Source organism: Myotis brandtii, unplaced genomic scaffold (genome assembly GCF_000412655.1).
Source record: "Myotis brandtii unplaced genomic scaffold, ASM41265v1 scaffold409, whole genome shotgun sequence".
Classification (NCBI taxonomy): Eukaryota; Metazoa; Chordata; class Mammalia; order Chiroptera; family Vespertilionidae; genus Myotis; species Myotis brandtii.
In genome coordinates, this window is record NW_005365723.1 from 741,923 (window position 1) to 759,929 (window position 18,007).

Genomic DNA, 18,007 nt, shown 5'->3' on the forward strand with positions numbered 1-18,007 from the left:
TCCCTCCCCACCCCATCATGAACCAAAAATGTCTCCAGGAAGGACCCAATGTCCCTTGTGGGGCAAAATCACCCCTGACTAAAGAACCACTGCTCTATAGTAATGGTAACGTTGTCTAGGGTTATTAATTCTGTCTTCGTTTGTGTTGGTAGACTTTAACTTGGACAAGCCTTTCAAGTGATAGTTCCTTAATTTTGTCATCCTCAAAATAAGACTGAGAAGTAAATGCTACCTTTTAAGACATTCCTGGATATAAAACCTGGATTTAAAAATTATCTATCTATCTATCTATCTGTCTATCTATCCATCCATCTATCGATGCATCTATCTATGTGCCTATCTATCCATCTATCCATCCATCTATGCCTCTATCTATCTATCATTTATCTATCTATCTATCTATCTATCATCTACCAATGCATCTATCTATCTATCCACCCATACCTCTATCTATCTACCTATCTATGCATCTATCTATTATCTATCTATCTATCTATCTATCTACTACCAATGCATCTATCTATCTATCCACCCATACCTCTATCTATCTACCTATCTATGCATCTATCTATTATCTATCTATCTATCTATCTATCATCTACCAATGCATCTATCTATCTATCCACCCATACCTCTATCTATCTACCTATCTATGCATCTATCTATTATCTATCTATCTATCTATCTATCTATCTATCTATCTATCTATCTTCTATTTATCTACCTGTCATCAGTGCATCTATCTATCTATCTATCTACTATCTATGCATCTGTCCACCCATCCATCTATACTTCTATCTACCTATCTATGCATCTATTTATCTATCATCAGTGCATCTATCTATCTATCTATGCATCTGTCCATGCATCTATCCATCCATCCATCCATCCATCTATCCACCCCCCCGCCTCCCTTTCTTTTTTCTTACCTATTGGCCTGCCTACCTGTCTCTTTAGAGAGAAGGAGGCTTTCCGAGTTCTCTATATAGCGATCACTCACCTTGCTGATGACAGTAGCTGACCTATAAGGACCCCCTCTTAGCCAGGTTCGCAGGTGAAGGCTGCCATTGACACTCCCGTGTTCTCCGGGTCTCACTGATGAATAGAATCATTTCTGAAGTCATCGGTGGAAAATTGGTTCTTTGCTGTAGGCTGGCAGTGCGGGACTCAGAGTCCGCGCCGCATTATTTGAATAATGCCGTGCTGCCGCAGCCATCCATCAATGCCACCTTCCCCTCCCCTCACGCCCGCTCCCGGAGGACTGGCCGTCTAATGGAGAGTGGCAGCCACTCGTGTATCTGACGGGCAAGGACCAGCTGCGGCCCGGCCCGAGCCTCTCTTCACTCCGACCCCACTTCCCAGCACTTGCCCAGCTGTGTTGCCGTAGGTGCCAGCCTGGGCCCCGGCCGAGGCTGCCCCAGAGATGGTGGAGGCCAGGAGGGCCTGAGAGATAAAGCTGGGAGCCCCACCACCAGGCTGCAGAGTGTGGGCCTGGTGTGTACCCATCGGAAAATACCACTAAGTCTCCCGCACAGGATCTGTCTTTTTTCTTTTAATTTGAGGTTTGGAGGAAAATTGTGGAAGATGGATGGAATATTGCATTTCTTTTCCTTCCCCGTCCCCGACTCCCATGGATCAAGAATATAAATATTTAATAAATGTTTTTATTGATTTCTGAGAGGAAAGGAGAGAGAGGTAGAAACATCCCTGATGAGAGTCATGGATCGGCTGCCTCCTACTGGGGATCGAGCTCACAACCCGGGCATGTGTCCTGACTGGGAATCGAACTGTGACCTCCTGCCTCATAGGTTGACTCTCAACCATGGAGCCACACTGGCTGGGCTCCTTTTTTGTTTCTAAAAAACAACCCAACCCATTAAACTGTCCTTTGCGTGGGCCCGCACTGTAATTCAGAGGCAAGGACCCCATGTCCCAGGGCTGTGAAGGGTCCCGTATACATGCTGTCCCGATGTCTCCGGGTGGCTTTCTCGGTGGTGACACGTGTCTTGAATGTTCCGCTGCAGGACGATGACTTGGAAACAGACGTCAACAAGCTGAGCTCCAAACCTGGACTTGACCGGCCCGAAGAGGAGCTGAGCCAGTACGAGGCCATGTGCCTTGAGCTCTCCTGCAGCTTTGAGGTGGGACTTACGTTGCGGTTCTGCGCACCCCCCCTCCCGCCCCCCACAGGGATGCGTGATTCCACGATGGGGCCTCTGCAGAACCCGGGGCCACACCGGGGCCTGCAGATGGAGTGGCCGCATGGCTCACCCCTAGCCACGTGCTTCTGAGAGAGAAGCAGGAGGTGGAACGAGAATGTGAGAAAGGCCCGAACGGCGTGGCTCAGGGGCTGAGCGTCGACCACGAACCATGAGGTCACGGTTCGATTCCGGCTGATCTCCTTGTTCCCTTGTCAGAGGGGGAGCGGGTGCCGGGCAGCTTTCCGGAGGAAGGGGCCCAGCCGGATGCCAGGGCTGCTTATCGGTAGAAGCAAATTGCGAGCCTCACGTCTGGCGATTGAATCCAGGGGCTGTTGCTGCCACCAGTAGTTCAGACCTGACTTTTGATCTATTTTTTTTTTTGTTTTTTTAAATATGTTTTATTGATTTTTTACAGAGAGGAAGGGAGAGGGATAGAGAGTTAGAAACATCAATGAGAGAGAAACATCGATCAGCTGCCTCCTGCACACCCCCTACTGGGGATGTGCCCACAACCAAGGTACATGCCCTTGACCAGAATGGAACCTGCTCTATCCATTGAGCCAAACCAGTTAGGGCAACGAGAATGTGAGAAAGGCCCGAACGGCGTGGCTCAGGGGCTGAGCGTCGACCACGAACCATGAGGTCACGGTTCGATTCCGGCTGATCTCCTTGTTCCCTTGTCAGAGGGGGAGCGGGTGCCGGGCGGCTTTCCGAAGGAAGGGGCCCAGCCGGATGCCAGGGCTGCTTGTCGGTAGAAGCAAATTGCGAGCTTCACGTCTGGTGATTGAATCCAGGGGCTGTTGCTGCCAACAGTAGTTCATGGTTCAAACCCAAGTGTGAACAGTAGTTCAGACCTGCCTTTTGGTCTTTTTTTAAAAATATGTTTTATTGATTTTTTTTTACAGAGAGGAAGGGAGAGGGATAGAGAGTTAGAAACATCGATGAGAGAGAAACATCATCAATCAGCTGCTTCCTGCAGACTCCCTGCCAGGGATGTGCCCGCAACCCAGGTACATGCCCTTGACCGGAATCGAACCTGGGACCCTTCAGTCCGCAGGCCGACGCTCTATCCACTGAGCCAAACCGGTTAGGGCTGTAAGAGCTTTCTTAATCAATGGTGTTCTCAGCACAAATTGCCTTATCCTATCAAGTCTTTAGAAACTTTGGAATTTCTGGAGTCAACTTAATTCTAAAATCATTAGGCTACTGATAATGAAAAAGAACTTCAAATTCAAGTTCTCTAATTTATAGAATCTTGCACTTTGAAGGTGTCTAGACATGTGATCTAAGAGTGTCCCAAGATTGATCTATCTTCCTTCTGTCACCTGGGGCAGGAGGCAGCTGATCGATGTTTCTCTCTCATCGATGTTTCTAACTCTCTATCCCTCTCCCTTCCTCTCTGTAAAAAATCAATAAAATATATTTATAAAAAAAGGCACTTCCTTGGGGTGCTGGGAAGACCCTAAAAGTGAGGTTCTTTAACCAGACGGACGAACGTATTGGGGGTGTGGGAGAGGCATCCCTGTCCTTAGGATGATACTAGCCCCACCCAAAGCCCCTGCAAACGAGAGTTTCTTTGATTCTGCCATTTGTTTGAATCTCTCTCTCTCTCTCTCTCTTTAATTCTCACCTTTTGGATATTTTCCCATTGATTTTTAGAGAGAGTGGAGGGGAGGGAGGGGGAGAGACAGAGAGCGAAACATTGATGTGAGAGGGACACATCCATCAGCTGCCTCCTACAAGAGCGCCAACCAAGGCCGGGGATCGAGCCTGCAACCGAGGTACACGCCCTTGAGGGGAATTGAACCGGGACCCTTCAGCCTGCAGGCCGATGCTCTATCCACTGAGCCAGACCGGCCAGGGCCATGTCTTTGACTCTTGAAAAGTAATCTTTCTGTGGCGGGCCTTGGAGAAAGCTCCTTGATCCATAGGGTTTACGCTGAGCTCTGTGCCCAGAGAGTGAGGACAGGGAGGGGTCGTCTTGTCTCCCTGGGAGGAAACACTGACACGTTCTCGTCTGCTTTACCCCCGAAGGACCTGGAGCCCACACCCGGAGATGACGCCCACCCTGACGCCAACCACCTCCACATTCCAACCGCCGCCTCCGTGAAGCAGCGTCGCCTGGATGAGGACCAGAGCTCCCGGGGACGGGAGAGGGAAGCTGCCCCCGAGACGTCCCTCCTGAGCAAGGGAACCGGGACCCTTCAGCCTGCAGGCCGATGCTCTATCCACTGAGCCAGACCGGCCAGGGCCATGTCTTTGACTCTTGAAAAGTAATCTTTCTGTGGCGGGCCTTGGAGAAAGCTCCTTGATCCATAGGGTTTACGCTGAGCTCTGTGCCCAGAGAGTGAGGACAGGGAGGGGTCGTCTTGTCTCCCTGGGAGGAAACACTGACACGTTCTCGTCTGCTTTACCCCCGAAGGACCTGGAGCCCACACCCGGAGATGACGCCCACCCTGACGCCAACCACCTCCACATTCCAACCGCCGCCTCCGTGAAGCAGCGTCGCCTGGATGAGGACCAGAGCTCCCGGGGACGGGAGAGGGAAGCTGCCCCCGAGACGTCCCTCCTGAGCAAGGCCAAGATGGGGAGGTCCCCCGTGCACCCCGTTTCCAAAAACGGACCTGGAACGAACCCGCACCCACACGCCCAGCCCAACGGGCTTGGGGTGGATCCTTCCGGAAAGGAAGTCCTTGACCTTGAGACTCTCCTCCAAGAGGATGCTTGGGACATGGACATGACCTCCTGCGCAAGGACAGGCGCCTCCCTTCCCAGCTCCACTCCCCCTGGGCGCACTGCGGACAGGATCCATGAGCTTCTGCAAACACACCCCCAGCATGTCCCCTTCCACGACCCCTTTGTCTATCTGGCCAAAGCCAGAGGCTCCAAGTCCGTGGCTGACTTCAAGACGCCGGCGTTCCCTGACCTTTGGGGCCACTGCCCATCGCACTCCCCGGAGCCCCTGCTGGAACGCAAGCGTGGGATCCAAAGGTGAGGGTGGTCCCGACTCAGGAGCTATGTTTTTTCTCTTCTTTTCTTTTTTGTTTAAAAGATATATTTTTATTGATATCAGAGAGGAAGGGAGAGGGAGAGACAGATAGAAACATCAATGATGAGAGAGAATCATTGATCGGCTGCCTCCTGCACGTCCCCTACTAGGGATGGAGGCCGCAACCCAAGCATATGCCCTGACTGGGAATTGAACTATGACCTTCTGGTTCATAGGTAGGTGCTAAACCATTGAGCACACTGGCTGGGCCACATATATGTTTTTTTTTTCCCTATGATTAACAAAAGGGTGCCCCCTACTGGGGATTGAGCCCACACCTGGGTATGGGCCCTGACCTGGAATCGAACCAGCGACCTTCTGGTTCCTGAGTCAATGCTCAACCACCGAGCCACACCCGCCGGGCAGCTTTCCTATGTTTCTGATGACGCCCAAGAGGATCATTGGAGGAGTGGGGTAAGGAGTGAGGGTCAACCTTTAAAGCGTTTCTAATTTTCCTTTGCAGGGTCAAGATATTCGAGGATATCCGGAGGCTCCTTCAGCCCAGCGACATGATAGACAAAGTCGTCTTCAGTTTAGACGAGCCTTGGTAGGTGGACAGGACCGTCCGTGGAAGGGAGGGAGGTGGGTGCAGCATGGAGAATTCTGTCAGCGCCATGAGACAGGAGCGTGCTTCCTGTTCGCGAGGCCTCCCTGCTCCTACCCTCAGCAGGGCGAGCATGTGCCTTCAAAGTCTAGAAGAGAGAGCTCACCTCTCAGACATGTCACTCCGTACCCAAGCGCAGCAGTAATGCCCGTGCCCACATTCCCTCCTTCCTTACAGGCAAGGCACGGCTCCCAACTGCCTGTGGTTCTCCTCCAAGTTCGAGTCCGGAAACCTGCGCAAAGCCATCCAAGTGCGTGAGTAAGTAAAGGAAGCGGCCATGGGCCCTGACTGGTGTGTTCAGTGGTTAGAGCGCTGGCCAGCGGCCCGAAGGGTCTCGGGTTCGATTCCCAGGCAAGGGCACGTGCCTTGGTTGCAGGCTCAATCCCCTGCCCTGGTCGGGACACGCGTGGGAGGCAACCAGTCGATGTGTCTCTTTCACATCGATGCTTCTCTCTCTTTATCTCCTCTCTCCTCCCTTCCATTCTCTCTAAAAACATCAATGGAAAAAAATAAAAATTTTCTGGTGAGGATTAACTCAGTGGTTAGAGCGCTGGCCAGGGGCCCGAAGGATCTCGGGTTCAATTCCCAGGCAAGGGCACGTACCTTGGTTGTAGGCTCAATCCCCTGCCCTGGTTGGGACACGTGTGGGAGGCAACCAGTCGATGTGTCTCTTTCACATCGATGCTTCTCTCTGTTTCTCTTCTCCTCTCTCGTCCCTTCCATTCTCTCTAAAAACATCAATGGAAAAAAATAAAAATTTTCTGGTGAGGATTAACCAAAAAAGATAAAATAAAATAAATAAAAGAAAGCTGCAACGAGGTGGCCCTGGGCAGCTCAAGAGAGCAGGTATGACCATCTCTTCCCTCTGCTCTTAGTGACCTCCCACTGATTGGCAGCTTGCCATCAGCCGTGGTGGTGGTGTTTACACCATGCAAATTGGCATCCACCACAAGTGAATTCCAAGAGTCAGTTCTTTTTTTGAAAAAAATATTTTTATTGATTTCAGAGAGGAAGGGAGAGGGAGAGAGAGAGATAGAAACATCCATGATGAGAGAGAATCATTGACCGGCTGCCTCCTGCACGCCCCCTACTGGGGATCGAGCCTGCAACCCGGGCTTGTGCCCTGACCGGGAATCGAACCGTAACCTCCTGGTTGGTTCCTAGGTCAGTGCTTAACCACTGAGCCACCTCAACTGGGCCAAACACCATATTAATTAATCTTTACGAACAGCACTGGAAGTTGGGATGCTATTTTCATTTTCCATGTGAAGAGACTGAGGCTCCCAGGCAATGTCTCGCTTTAAATAGTCACAGGCTCTCCAACCAGACAGGATTAACATTTCTCCGCGCCCGTAGCGCACTTGCATTTTTCCAGCTCGCTAGACACTTGATTGCGGTTTAATCCCTGGACGTGTAACAGACGCTTCTGATACCAAGACCCTGTGCCCCTCCGGCCGGGCATGTCCACAGCCCGAGTCTGATATTGTGAGATGCGGCTGCTAAGTGTCACTCACCCGCCATCCACCCCGGGTCTTCGATCTGCCCGCGGGAACCCGAGAGGTGCCGATCCTCAGTGTGGGAGTGTGGGAGGTTCCCTTACAGACGTCTAACCCTCCGCCCTTGCTCCCGCCTCGGCAGGTTTGAGTACGACTTGCTGATCAACACTGATATCAACTGCACCCAGTACCAGCAGTGGTTCAACTTCAGGGTGCGCGGCATGAGGGCCGCCACCCCGTACCGCTTCAACATCATCAACTACGAGAAGCCCAACAGCCAGTTTAACTACGGTAGGAGCTGGTGGGGGCCGGGGGCTTTCTGGGTAACACAGGGATGATGTCATCTTGAGAGCGTTTGGATCCTTACCAGAGTCCCGCTGGGTTCCCGAAGCATTTGAAGTTGAGTTGACACATATTTTTATTTTTCAATCCTCACCCGAGGATATTTTTTCCACTAACTTTTGGAGAGAGTTGAAGGGAGAGGGAGAGGCAGAGGGAAACATCGATGTGAGAGAGACATATCTATTGGTGGCCTCCCGCCTGCCCCGCACCAGGGCCGGGAGGAACCTGCAACGGAGGTACATGCCCTTGACCGGAATTGAACCCAGGATCCTTCAGTCCACAGGTTGATGCTCTAGCCACTGAGCCAAACCGGCCAGGGCTGAAGTGTGGCAAGACGGTGGCCAGTGCGTGGCAAACTGCTCCTATGGCAGGGAAAGCCAAAGTCTGCTGTGGGATGTTCATACCACGCATGGTACTCCTCTATTTCCTGTCTCCCCTGCCCTGCCTTGAACTTTTTTAATTTTTAAAAAAAATTTTTTTATTGATTTCAGAGAGGAAGGGAGAGGGAGAGAAAGATAGAAATGTCAATGATGATAGAGAATCATGGACCAGCTGCCTCCTGCACGCCCCACACTGGGGATCGAGCCCACAACCTAAGCGTGTTCCCTGACCGGGAATGGAGCTGTGAACTGCTAGTCTATAGGTCGACGCTCAACCACTGAGCCACGCCTGCTGGGCTCAAGAGCCTTTAATCATGTCTGCAAAGCCTCTCTTGTGGTGGAAGGTGACATTCACAGGTTGCAGAATTCAGACCTGGGTATCCTTGAGGGCCACCAGACAGCCAGCTACAGCTCTCTCGCCCCCGAGGACTAACCCGGCCTCTATTCTGTGTAGGGATGCAGCCCACCATGTATTCTGTGAAGGAGGCCCTTCTCGGGAGACCCACCTGGAAGCGGACGGGCTATGAAATCTGCTATTACAAGTGAGTCCGGATATTTGTTAGTTTCTTTTCTCCGCTCTTTCTTTCTCTCTCCATTTCCTGCTTTTCCATGTTGCTCTTACACACCTCAGCCATAGGTGCTTGTCTGCCGTACTTGTCCCTGTCCCTGTGGCAATTGACCCGCCCTTCAGAAGCATGTGAAATGGTGCCTGCAGGAGATCGGAAGCAGTAGCTTTTGATTTGCTGAAGGTGGTCTGTCTGTTTGCAGGCACATTAGCACCTGGAGACCTGGTTGGCTATTGAAGTTGTACCGACTCCACCTGTGATTAGTGCGTCAAGCTGTCATTCTTTTCCTCTTTCCTGTTGGTTTTTCGTGAGCAAAAAAGCCTGAGAAATTCTGGCCTATTCTTTTGTAAAAAAAAAAATCAAAAAAATCTTTATTATTGAAAGAATTACAGATGTCCCCCTTTTGTCCCCCCCGTCTCAGGCCTTCTCCATACTGTTGTCTGTGTCCCGGGGTTATGCATATATGCACACACATTCTTTGGCTGACCTCTTCTCACCCACACACCCCCGCCTTCCCTCTGAGATTCGTCAGCCTGTGTTCCACGCTTCTGTGTCTCTGGATCTGTTTCGTTCATCAGCTTATTTTGTTCTTTAGATTCCACATATGGGTGAGATCGGGTGATACTTGTCTTTCTGGTCTATTCTTGTTCATCCTGTCCTTCAGTTTTGCAAAGTGGATGAGAGTGAATGTGTGACAAAGACACAAAGTCAGATGATTTTATTTTTAAATAAAAGAGAAAGGGCCTTCAAAATTCATCTTCAACCCTTGACTGCTAACCACTTTCAATGATGTCTCCTGTTAAATTGTCATGAAACTGATATTATCCATAGCTCTCGATAAAAGAATCCCAGACCCATCAGTTGCTTATGTGTGCATCTGGGAGGGGGAAATAAAATACCAATTCACATGGAAAAAAGGGATAGCAGTTGTTGGAACAGGTAGAAAATAAATAATTATCAGCTCATTGCTAGTGTTGTTTTTTTTTTTTAATAAAAATGGTAGGCTAGTACTTATTTTCTTGGATAAATTAAGTCTTATCTTTTTCTCGGATTACAAGAGGCCCCTTAAAAACTATAGTCAGCTTGACTGGTGTGACTCAGTGGTTGAGCACCAACCTATGAACTGGTAGGTCACGGTTCGAATCCCGGTCAGGGCACATGCCTGGGTTGCCGGCTTGATTCCCAGTAGGGAGTACGCAGGAGGCAGCCAATTAGTGATTCTCTTTCATCCTTGATACCTCTCTCTCTCTCTCTCTCTCTTTCTCTCTCTCTCTCTCTCTCTCTCTCTCCCTTCCTCTTTGAAATCAATAAAAATATACTTTTAAAAAAGTCTGCCAACAGGGGAGGGAAGAAGCCACACATCCAAAATTCACCTTGGGCCCTGGCCGGTTTGGCTCCGTGGATAGAGCATCGGCCTGCGGACTGAAGGGTCCCAGGTTCGATTCCGGTCAAGGGCACATGCCCGGGTTGCGGGCTCGATCCCCAGTGGGGGGCGTGCAGGAGGCAGTCAATCAATGATTCTCTCTCATCATTGATAGTTATATTTAAAAAAAAATTCACTTTGGCCTAAGCCCCGAGAAAGCCAACGTTACTGTTAATAGCTTTTAGGCTCATTAACAAGACCATTGTTCTGTGATCAAAGAGGAACAGAGGGCTGACATGGAAGCCATCAATGCATAATGTAATCCATTTTTCATTTCCCAGCCGTGAATGCCACGGAGATGAATGGATAAGGTTGCTACTTCACAGCGTCCTTTGTTTTACCTCGATTCAGCACCTTATGTTAACATAGTCCCAGGAATGCGATCAAAGCCCAGGGTCCGTGTGTGTATCGCCATTCAACCACCAAACAGAACAGCTCTCCCTAGCAGAGGATGCCTGGGGGTGCATAGTCCATCTCTCCCTTTTTACGCAGCGTTGTCTTGGGGTTGATGCGCTGTGGAAGGCTTCTTTGCTTCACCCCTGCCTCTACTCTACCTGGTGTAGGACTTGGAAGACGGTCACCTCCTCATGGGCGTCTGGGCGCGTTTTGCGTGACGGTGCAGCCTGTTGTTTGGAAACGTACTTCTGGGGGCCGTGGACTTGGATGCCGTTCTCTGAAATCTCCAAATCGCTTCTTCATCCTTGACAGAGGAAACCGTGTGGTCTCGAGCTAGGAGAAGCCGGGCCGCGTTGGGGGGTGACAGATGTGTGTCCCTTTGGGAGGAAGGCGGTGTGGAGAGGAGGGAACAGAGTCCTGGCAGACAGGCAGATCTGGGTTCGAGTCCTGCACGGACCGCGGGCTGGCTTCTCGGCCTCCGGCAGGTCGAGTGTTCCGAGCCTTTGTTTCTGCATCTGCATGATGGGCTGTTGCAGTGATCAGATGCCCTTGTTACGTTTCGAGTTGGAACTCGATACACTCGCAGTGGTTCTCAACCTTCTGGCCCTTTAAATACCGTTCCTCATGTGGTGACCCCCAACCATAACATTATTTTCGTGGCTACTTCATCACTGTCATGTTGCTCCTGTGATGAATCGTCATGTAAATATCTGATATGCAGGATGGTCTTAGGCGACCCCTGTGAAAGGGTCGTTCGACCGCCAAAGGGGTCGCGGCCCACAGGTTGAGAACCGCTGCCATACAGAGTAGTGATTGCTCATGAGCCCCCCGGGGCAGGTGGGAGGGAGGAGAAGAACTGCATTCTGGGTGATCTGGGGAGAGGCAGAGGCTGGGAACCCCCAAATTTGGGTAAAAAAAAAAAGTGGATGTCGGCAGTAGAACCCCAAGTAACCCGAATTACTCACGTCTTTTGTCTCAGGGACTCTATAGACTCATTTTCAGACACATCAGAAAAAGTCCCATGACATGTACGCCACCATGAGGAGACAGACAGACCAGCCTAGACTTTTTTCCCCCTCAATATATTTTTATTGATTTCAGAGAGGAAGGGAGGGGAGAGAGAGAGAGAAACATCAATGATGAGAGAGAATCATGGATCATCTGCCTCCTGCACACCCCCTACTGGGGATTGAGCCCGCAACCCGGGCATGCGCCCTGATCAGGAATCGAACTCTGACCTCTTGGTTCGCAGGTCGACGCTCAACCACTGAGCCACCTCGGCCCGACGGACCAGCCTAGACATTGCTGATGGCTCAGTTGTGCCATCTCTCAGCGTTCGAGTGGCCATATTGGCGGCCTAGAACCCCGAATGCCTGTTTCCCTCCCGCCTCCCTCACCCTCCTCTCTTCTCCTTTCTCTTTTAGAAATCACTATCGCGAGAGCATGGCTGTCACCGGGGGCACGTCCAGGAAGTGCTATTACACCCTCACCTTCTCCGTCACCTTCCCGCACCATGGCGACGTCTGCTACCTGGCCTACCACTATCCCTACACCTACACGGCCCTCATGGTAACGTCCTCTTTACGGCATGACCCCGCGGGACCGAGGGGGCTCTCTGAGGTGGTCCCGGAAACATTCAGGCGCCCCCGGACCCCAGGCAGCCAGGGTTTGTGGTCACTGACTTAGTGGCTTTACTAGTACTTGGGTCCCATCTCTTGGACAGAGCAGGAGGCTGAGGGCGTGGCCAGCGACATTCTGACAGCCTGAGTGACATGCTGAGCTGCTCAATGCCAGGTTGCGTGTAGGAGGTGCCGTGTGCCCTAGGGCCGTGGTCGGCAAACCGCGGCTCGCGAGCCACATGCGGCTCTTTGGCTCCTTGAGCGTGGCTCTTCCACAAAATACCACGTGCGGGCGCGCACGTACAGTGCGATTGAAACTTCGTGGTCCATGCGCAGAAGTCGGTATTTTGTGGAAGAGCTGGTGTTTTGTGGAAGAGCCACACTCAGGGGGCCAAAGAGCCGCATATGGCTCGTGAACTGCGCTTTGCCGAGCCGCAGTTTGCTGACCACTGTCTAGGGCAGGGGTGGGCAAACTTTTTGACTCGAGGGCCACAATGGGTTCTTAAACTGGACCGGAGGGCTGGAACAAAAGCATGGATGGAGTGTTTGTGTGAACTAATATAAATTCAAAGTAAACATCATTACATAAAAGGGTACAGTGTCCCGCGGGCCATAGTTTGCCCACGGCTGGACTAGGGGCTTAGTTCTCAGAAGACCTCAAGTTAAAATACAAGGTGCTAACCTCATTTGGCGTGGCTCAGTGGTTGAGCATCGGCCTATGAACCAGAAGGTCTTGGTTCAATTCCCCATCAGCGCACATGCCCGGGTTGTGGGCTCGGTCCCCAGTGTGGGGCGTGCAAGAGGCAGCCGATCCATGATTCTCTTTCATCATTGATGCTTCTCTTTTCCTCCCTCTTGTTTCCTCTCTGAAATCAATAAAAACATATTTTTTTTTTGTAAAAAAAAAGTGACGTGGTGAGACTGGAGTGAGGTGATGGAGTTGAAATGGGGTGGAAGCGTGCGGTGAGCTGGGATGCAGATTGGCAGCCTGTGGACTTTGGAGAGGAGGGGAAGCAGGAAGATAAAGCTTGGGAACCCCCTGAGTCTCTGACAGCAGCCTCGTAGCTTTCCCGGGGGTTCCCACGGCCGCGGGTGCCGGCGTTAGAAGGATCAGGGCGGAGAAGACGAGGAGGTGAACGAAATGCCGAATGACTGCAGTGAGGTCTCTGATGTTTGTGTCTTATAAATACGTTTTTATCGATGTTTTAGAAAGAGGGAGAGACGATAGAAACATCGGTGTTAGAGAAAGATATGTCGGCCGCCTCCTGCACGCCCCCTACTGGGGATGGAGCCTGCAACCCGGGCCTGTGCCCCAACCGGGAATCGAACCGGCAACCTCCATGGTGCATGGGACGATGCTCAACCCACTGAGGCACACCATCCGGGCTCTGCTGTGTTTATGAGAGGGGTGCGGTGTGGGCCAGTCCAGACCTGAGGTTAGTTAGCATCCTGCATCCTCTCAGGCCCTGCAGACGGTCCACCGGACAGACTTGAGCAAACTGCGTACACCCTGCGGTCGCCTGGCATCTGAGAAAGCTGGCACCCCGTCCCTCGCCCCTAGCGATCTCCCGGGCACCCTGAGGATTAACGAGCGAACGCATCTCCGCAGAGCACGTTCATCCTCTGTGTTCATGCAAAGCGTTATTAGCATATTTATAATAACATGTGCATCTGTGAGCGCAGGTATCGCTAAGCCTGAAGGATGAGTGTGTTCGCGCCACGTCTGCGCCTAGGAGATAGAGAAGATAGTAACCGAGAACATCTTTGCCTTCCACCGGCAAAGATGCTCGCGTATAAATGGGGATTTTTTTTTTCTTCTCTCCACCGAGAAAGGCTCAGCTGGAGCCACGTGGCTCGCTGCTTCGGGGAAGCCGGCCCGCCCTTCTCCCATCTGCCCTGCTGCCTGGAGAGAGATTTTTGCTGTTTCCCAGATTGCGAGATACACAGCTAGTATTATCTGTGGATCCCCCGTAGGAGCTCAAGACGCTCATCCAAGACACGCACACCCCGAGCGAGGCTGGAAACGAGCCGTGTTTGTTCTAAAACATGCTTGTTGCCCGTCGGGCCCGGAGAGAGGCAGCCGTCAAACGCCCCCTCCCCGGCCTTTCTTCCCGTCTCACCGGGGACCTGCGCGCCCAGGTGTCCCCGGGGCCGAGACTCCTGCAGTGCCCGTGTTTGCCTTCGACGCCGTTCTGCTCACTGGTTAGACTGCCTTGGCCGCTGCGAGATTCTCAGTGGCCGCTGGCGTCACACGTTAGAATGCAAAGGGGTCTGGGGAGTTGTGGCACTCACGCCCGTCATTTATAGATGCAGAAAGGGAGGCCGAGGAATCACATCCAGCGAGTGGCCGAGCAGGGGGTCCAGCCTGGGTCTTTGACGTCTGTCGCTGTGTCCTTACATGTAGGAGAAGTTTAGGATGTCTGGGCGGGGCCAGACCGGTACAGTCCTGAGCCACTGCAATGCAGGCCACTTTAAAAAAACACATACTTTTTTTTGATTTCGGAGAGGAAGGGAGAGGGAGAGAGAGAGAGAAACATCAATGAGGAGAGAGAGTCATGGATCGGCTGCCTCCTGCACGCCCCACACTGGGGATCGAGCCCGCAACCCGGGCTTGTGCCCTGACCGGGAATCGAACCGTGACCTCCTGGTTCATAGGTCACGCTCAACCCCTGAACCACACAGGCTCGGCACGCAGTCCACTTTGATAGGTGATGTAGTCATCGAGTTGTAGGGTTTTATAATCTCTGATGGTTGAGTTCCTGAACCCTGGCATTTTTTTTTTTTAATCCTCACCTGAGGATATTTTTCCCATTGATTTTCAGACAGAGTAGAAGGGAGGGAGGAGGAGAGAGAGAGAAACACTGATGTGAGAGACACAGTGGTTGAGCATTGGCCTATGAACCAGGAGGTCACGGTTCGATTCCCGGTCAGGGCACATGCCCGGGTTTCGGGCTCAATCCCCAGTGTGGGGCGTGCAGGAGGCAGCCGACCCATGATTCTCTCTCCTCATTGATGTTTCTCTCTCTCTCTCCCCCTCTCCCTTCCTCTCTGAAATCTTCCAGATGGTTGCCAGGAGCTCTGTTGGATAATTATCCAAATTAGAGTATTAAAGCGAAAAGAAAGAAATACAATATTGTTATAATTATGAAGCAAGCAAAAGGAGTTCTATTGTAGTCATCCATATCAAGCCGTCAATAATTGCAATGATTGTTTAAAGCGTTGTTAGCAAAACTTGTTAAAGTGTTTGGATTATGTTATGGATTACCCATGGGAAGCCAGAGGTATTATTTGAACATAAGACCACAGCCCGGCCAGCGTGGCTCGGTGGTTGAGCGTCAACCTAGGAACCAGGAGGTCACGGTTAGATTCCTGGTCAGGGCACGTGCCAGTTGCAGGCTCGATCCCCAGGAGGGGGCGTGCAGGAGGCAGCTGATCAATGATGATTCTCATCATTGATGTTTCTTTCTCTCTCTCCTTCTCCCTTCCTCTCCGAAATATATATATATATTTATTATTATTATTCATTTATTTAAAGAAAATAGGACCCTGAAAGTTTCTGATGGGCATTTTGGAGGCTAAGAAAGTGTGATCTCACAGAGCACTTATAACAGTAGGAGTTGGCAAGAGACAAGAAAAGTGATCCCAAGTGGGATCTACACGTTGGAAGAGCCTCAGGCTCTTAAAGGGTAGGGTACGTTTTTTTTTTCACCAGACATACAGCTCTACCATGGTCGAGGCTCCTGCCATTAATTACCCTTAGAGATGAATTGAGCTTACGCTAGTGTACGCGGGGAAGGAGAGGGAGGGAGGGAGAGGGAAAAGGAGAGAGAAGACGGAATCAGAATGCCATCCGCACACGCGCTAGTAAAGGGCTCAGAGTGAAATAAAGAGTTCAACACGGTGTCAGACGGGAGAAATGGACTTCCATGTCGTAGAACAAAGAGGCGACGAGCAAGTCATCAATCAGTGCTGTCAGGGGATCAATAGACAGAGACTCGTCCTTGGAGGGGCCAGGACGAAGGACAGGCACCAGCCAAGGGTCCAGGCGCTGAGGAGGGGTGCGTGAGAGGCCGTTCTGAAGGGGCCCAGAGGTGCGTGAAGGGTGACGTCATTGGCCCCAACGGCCCCGAATTCCAGGGTCTTGAGCACAAAGAAAGAAGTGGGTTTTTTTTTTTTGCCGTGCAGCCACAGGCAAGCTGTTTAACCACTCGGTGCCTCAGTTTTCTCATCTGTAAAATGGGAACTATAAAAGCAGTTACTATGTGGGTTGTTAAGATGATGAAATAACTTGATACATGGAAAGTGTTCGCCAAGGGTAGACCGTGACCATTAGACCACATATCAGTGGTTCTCAACCTTCCTAATGCCGCGACCCTTTCATACAGCTCCTCATGTTGTGGTGACCCCCAATTTCATTGTTACAAATGGAACATAATTAAAGCATAGTGATTCATCACCAAAACAATATGTAATTATATATGTGTTTTCCGATGGTCTTTGGTGATCCCTGTGAAAGGGTCGTTCGACCCCCAAAGGGGTCGCGACCCACAGGTTGAGAACCGCTGCCATATATTCTCTCTCTCTCTTTTTTTTAAAAAAATGTGTTTTTTATTGATTTCAGAGAGAGGAAGGGAGAGGAAGAGAGAGATAGAAGCATCAGTGATGAGAGAGAATCATGGATCAGCTGCCTCCTGCTGGGGATCGAGCCCGCAACCCTGGCATGTGCCCTGACCAGGAATCGAACCATGACCTCTTGGTTCACAGATCAACGCGCGATCACTGAGCCACGCAGGCCGGGCTATTCTCTTTTTATATGATGGCGTGTGATTATTTTCTACGTTGCCCTGATTGGAAGATACCCATTCCGTAATTTATAATGAAACTAAAATTATGCAAAAAAAAAAAAAATCCAACGAAAGCACCCCAAAGAAATAGCTACACCGGCCAGTGACGGTTGTCTTAGGGTGGCTGATGGTCATTATTTTTTCTTTACTCTCTTTTCCCAATCATCAGCGATATAACTTCATTTATTTTCCATGGGAAAAGCCGATGAAAATCATCGTTTCTTTCTAACCGGCGGATCTGTGAGTAGACACCCGGAGACTAATTATTTCTCTCTAGTCTGAAAGCGAGTCCCGTGAACATAGGGCCGTGGTCGGCAAACTGCGGCTCGCGAGCCACACGCGGCTCTTTGGCCCCTTGAGTGTGGCTCTTCCTAAGCCTTAGGAACACCCTAATGAAGTTAATAACAATGTACCTACCTATATAGTTTAAGTTTAAAAAATGTGGCTCTCAAAAGAAATTTCAATCGTACTGTTGATATTTGGCTCTGTTGACTAATGCCTTTGCCGACCACTGACCTAGGGGAGTGATGTTGGCTGGTGGGCAGTTTGAGGACGCTCCTCAGGCAGAACCTGCCCACAGCCTGTTCGGTCGCTTTTGTTTAGTTGAAAGGTGTCGTTTGCTCTTCCGGGATTGACCCCCTGATGGGCATATTCAAGGGACAGCGAGCACTGGGCAGTCCACAGAATAAAATAGGCCGGCGCCTCCTTAGGGGAGGCTTTCTTCTGAGTGAGGGGGACGGTGAGCACAGCCAATGGCAGGAGCACAATAAGAAACGATTTCCAAGTGCGGGCTGCTTCTCACTTTACCGGTAGGGTCGCCCGCTGAGGTCAAGTACAGTCTTTGATGGAAGTTTGCAGGGAGTAGCTGATAAAGAAGGAGGCCAGGGACCTCCTGTGGAGGGGCATCGGTGAGGCTGCCGCGAAGTCCTCGGCCAGATATCTTTCCTTTCTTGGAGAGGTGGACTTTTCTGTGTGTGTGTGTGTGTGTGTGTGTGTGTGTGTGGAGGCGCGGGGGGGGGGTCCATAATTGCCTTGACCTCATTCCCGTTTTTGCTTTTTTCTTCTAAATTTTTTATAAAAAATATAT

At 50.9% G+C, this 18,007-nt stretch overlaps 1 protein-coding gene across 1 annotated transcript in view; it reads left to right on the forward strand.

Annotated features, from left to right (window-relative positions):
* Window positions 1-18,007, forward strand: part of AGBL1 (ATP/GTP binding protein-like 1) — a 143,011-nt gene that overhangs the window by 83,086 nt on the left and 41,918 nt on the right. Inside the window, exons 11-18 of the mRNA XM_014545428.1 lie at window positions 2,025-2,141; window positions 4,236-4,412; window positions 4,624-5,192; window positions 5,714-5,797; window positions 6,032-6,112; window positions 7,493-7,641; window positions 8,527-8,614; window positions 11,882-12,026. Coding sequence (XP_014400914.1) covers window positions 2,025-2,141; window positions 4,236-4,412; window positions 4,624-5,192; window positions 5,714-5,797; window positions 6,032-6,112; window positions 7,493-7,641; window positions 8,527-8,614; window positions 11,882-12,026 — 1,410 coding nt within the window. The remainder of the gene's footprint in view (window positions 1-2,024; window positions 2,142-4,235; window positions 4,413-4,623; window positions 5,193-5,713; window positions 5,798-6,031; window positions 6,113-7,492; window positions 7,642-8,526; window positions 8,615-11,881; window positions 12,027-18,007) is intronic.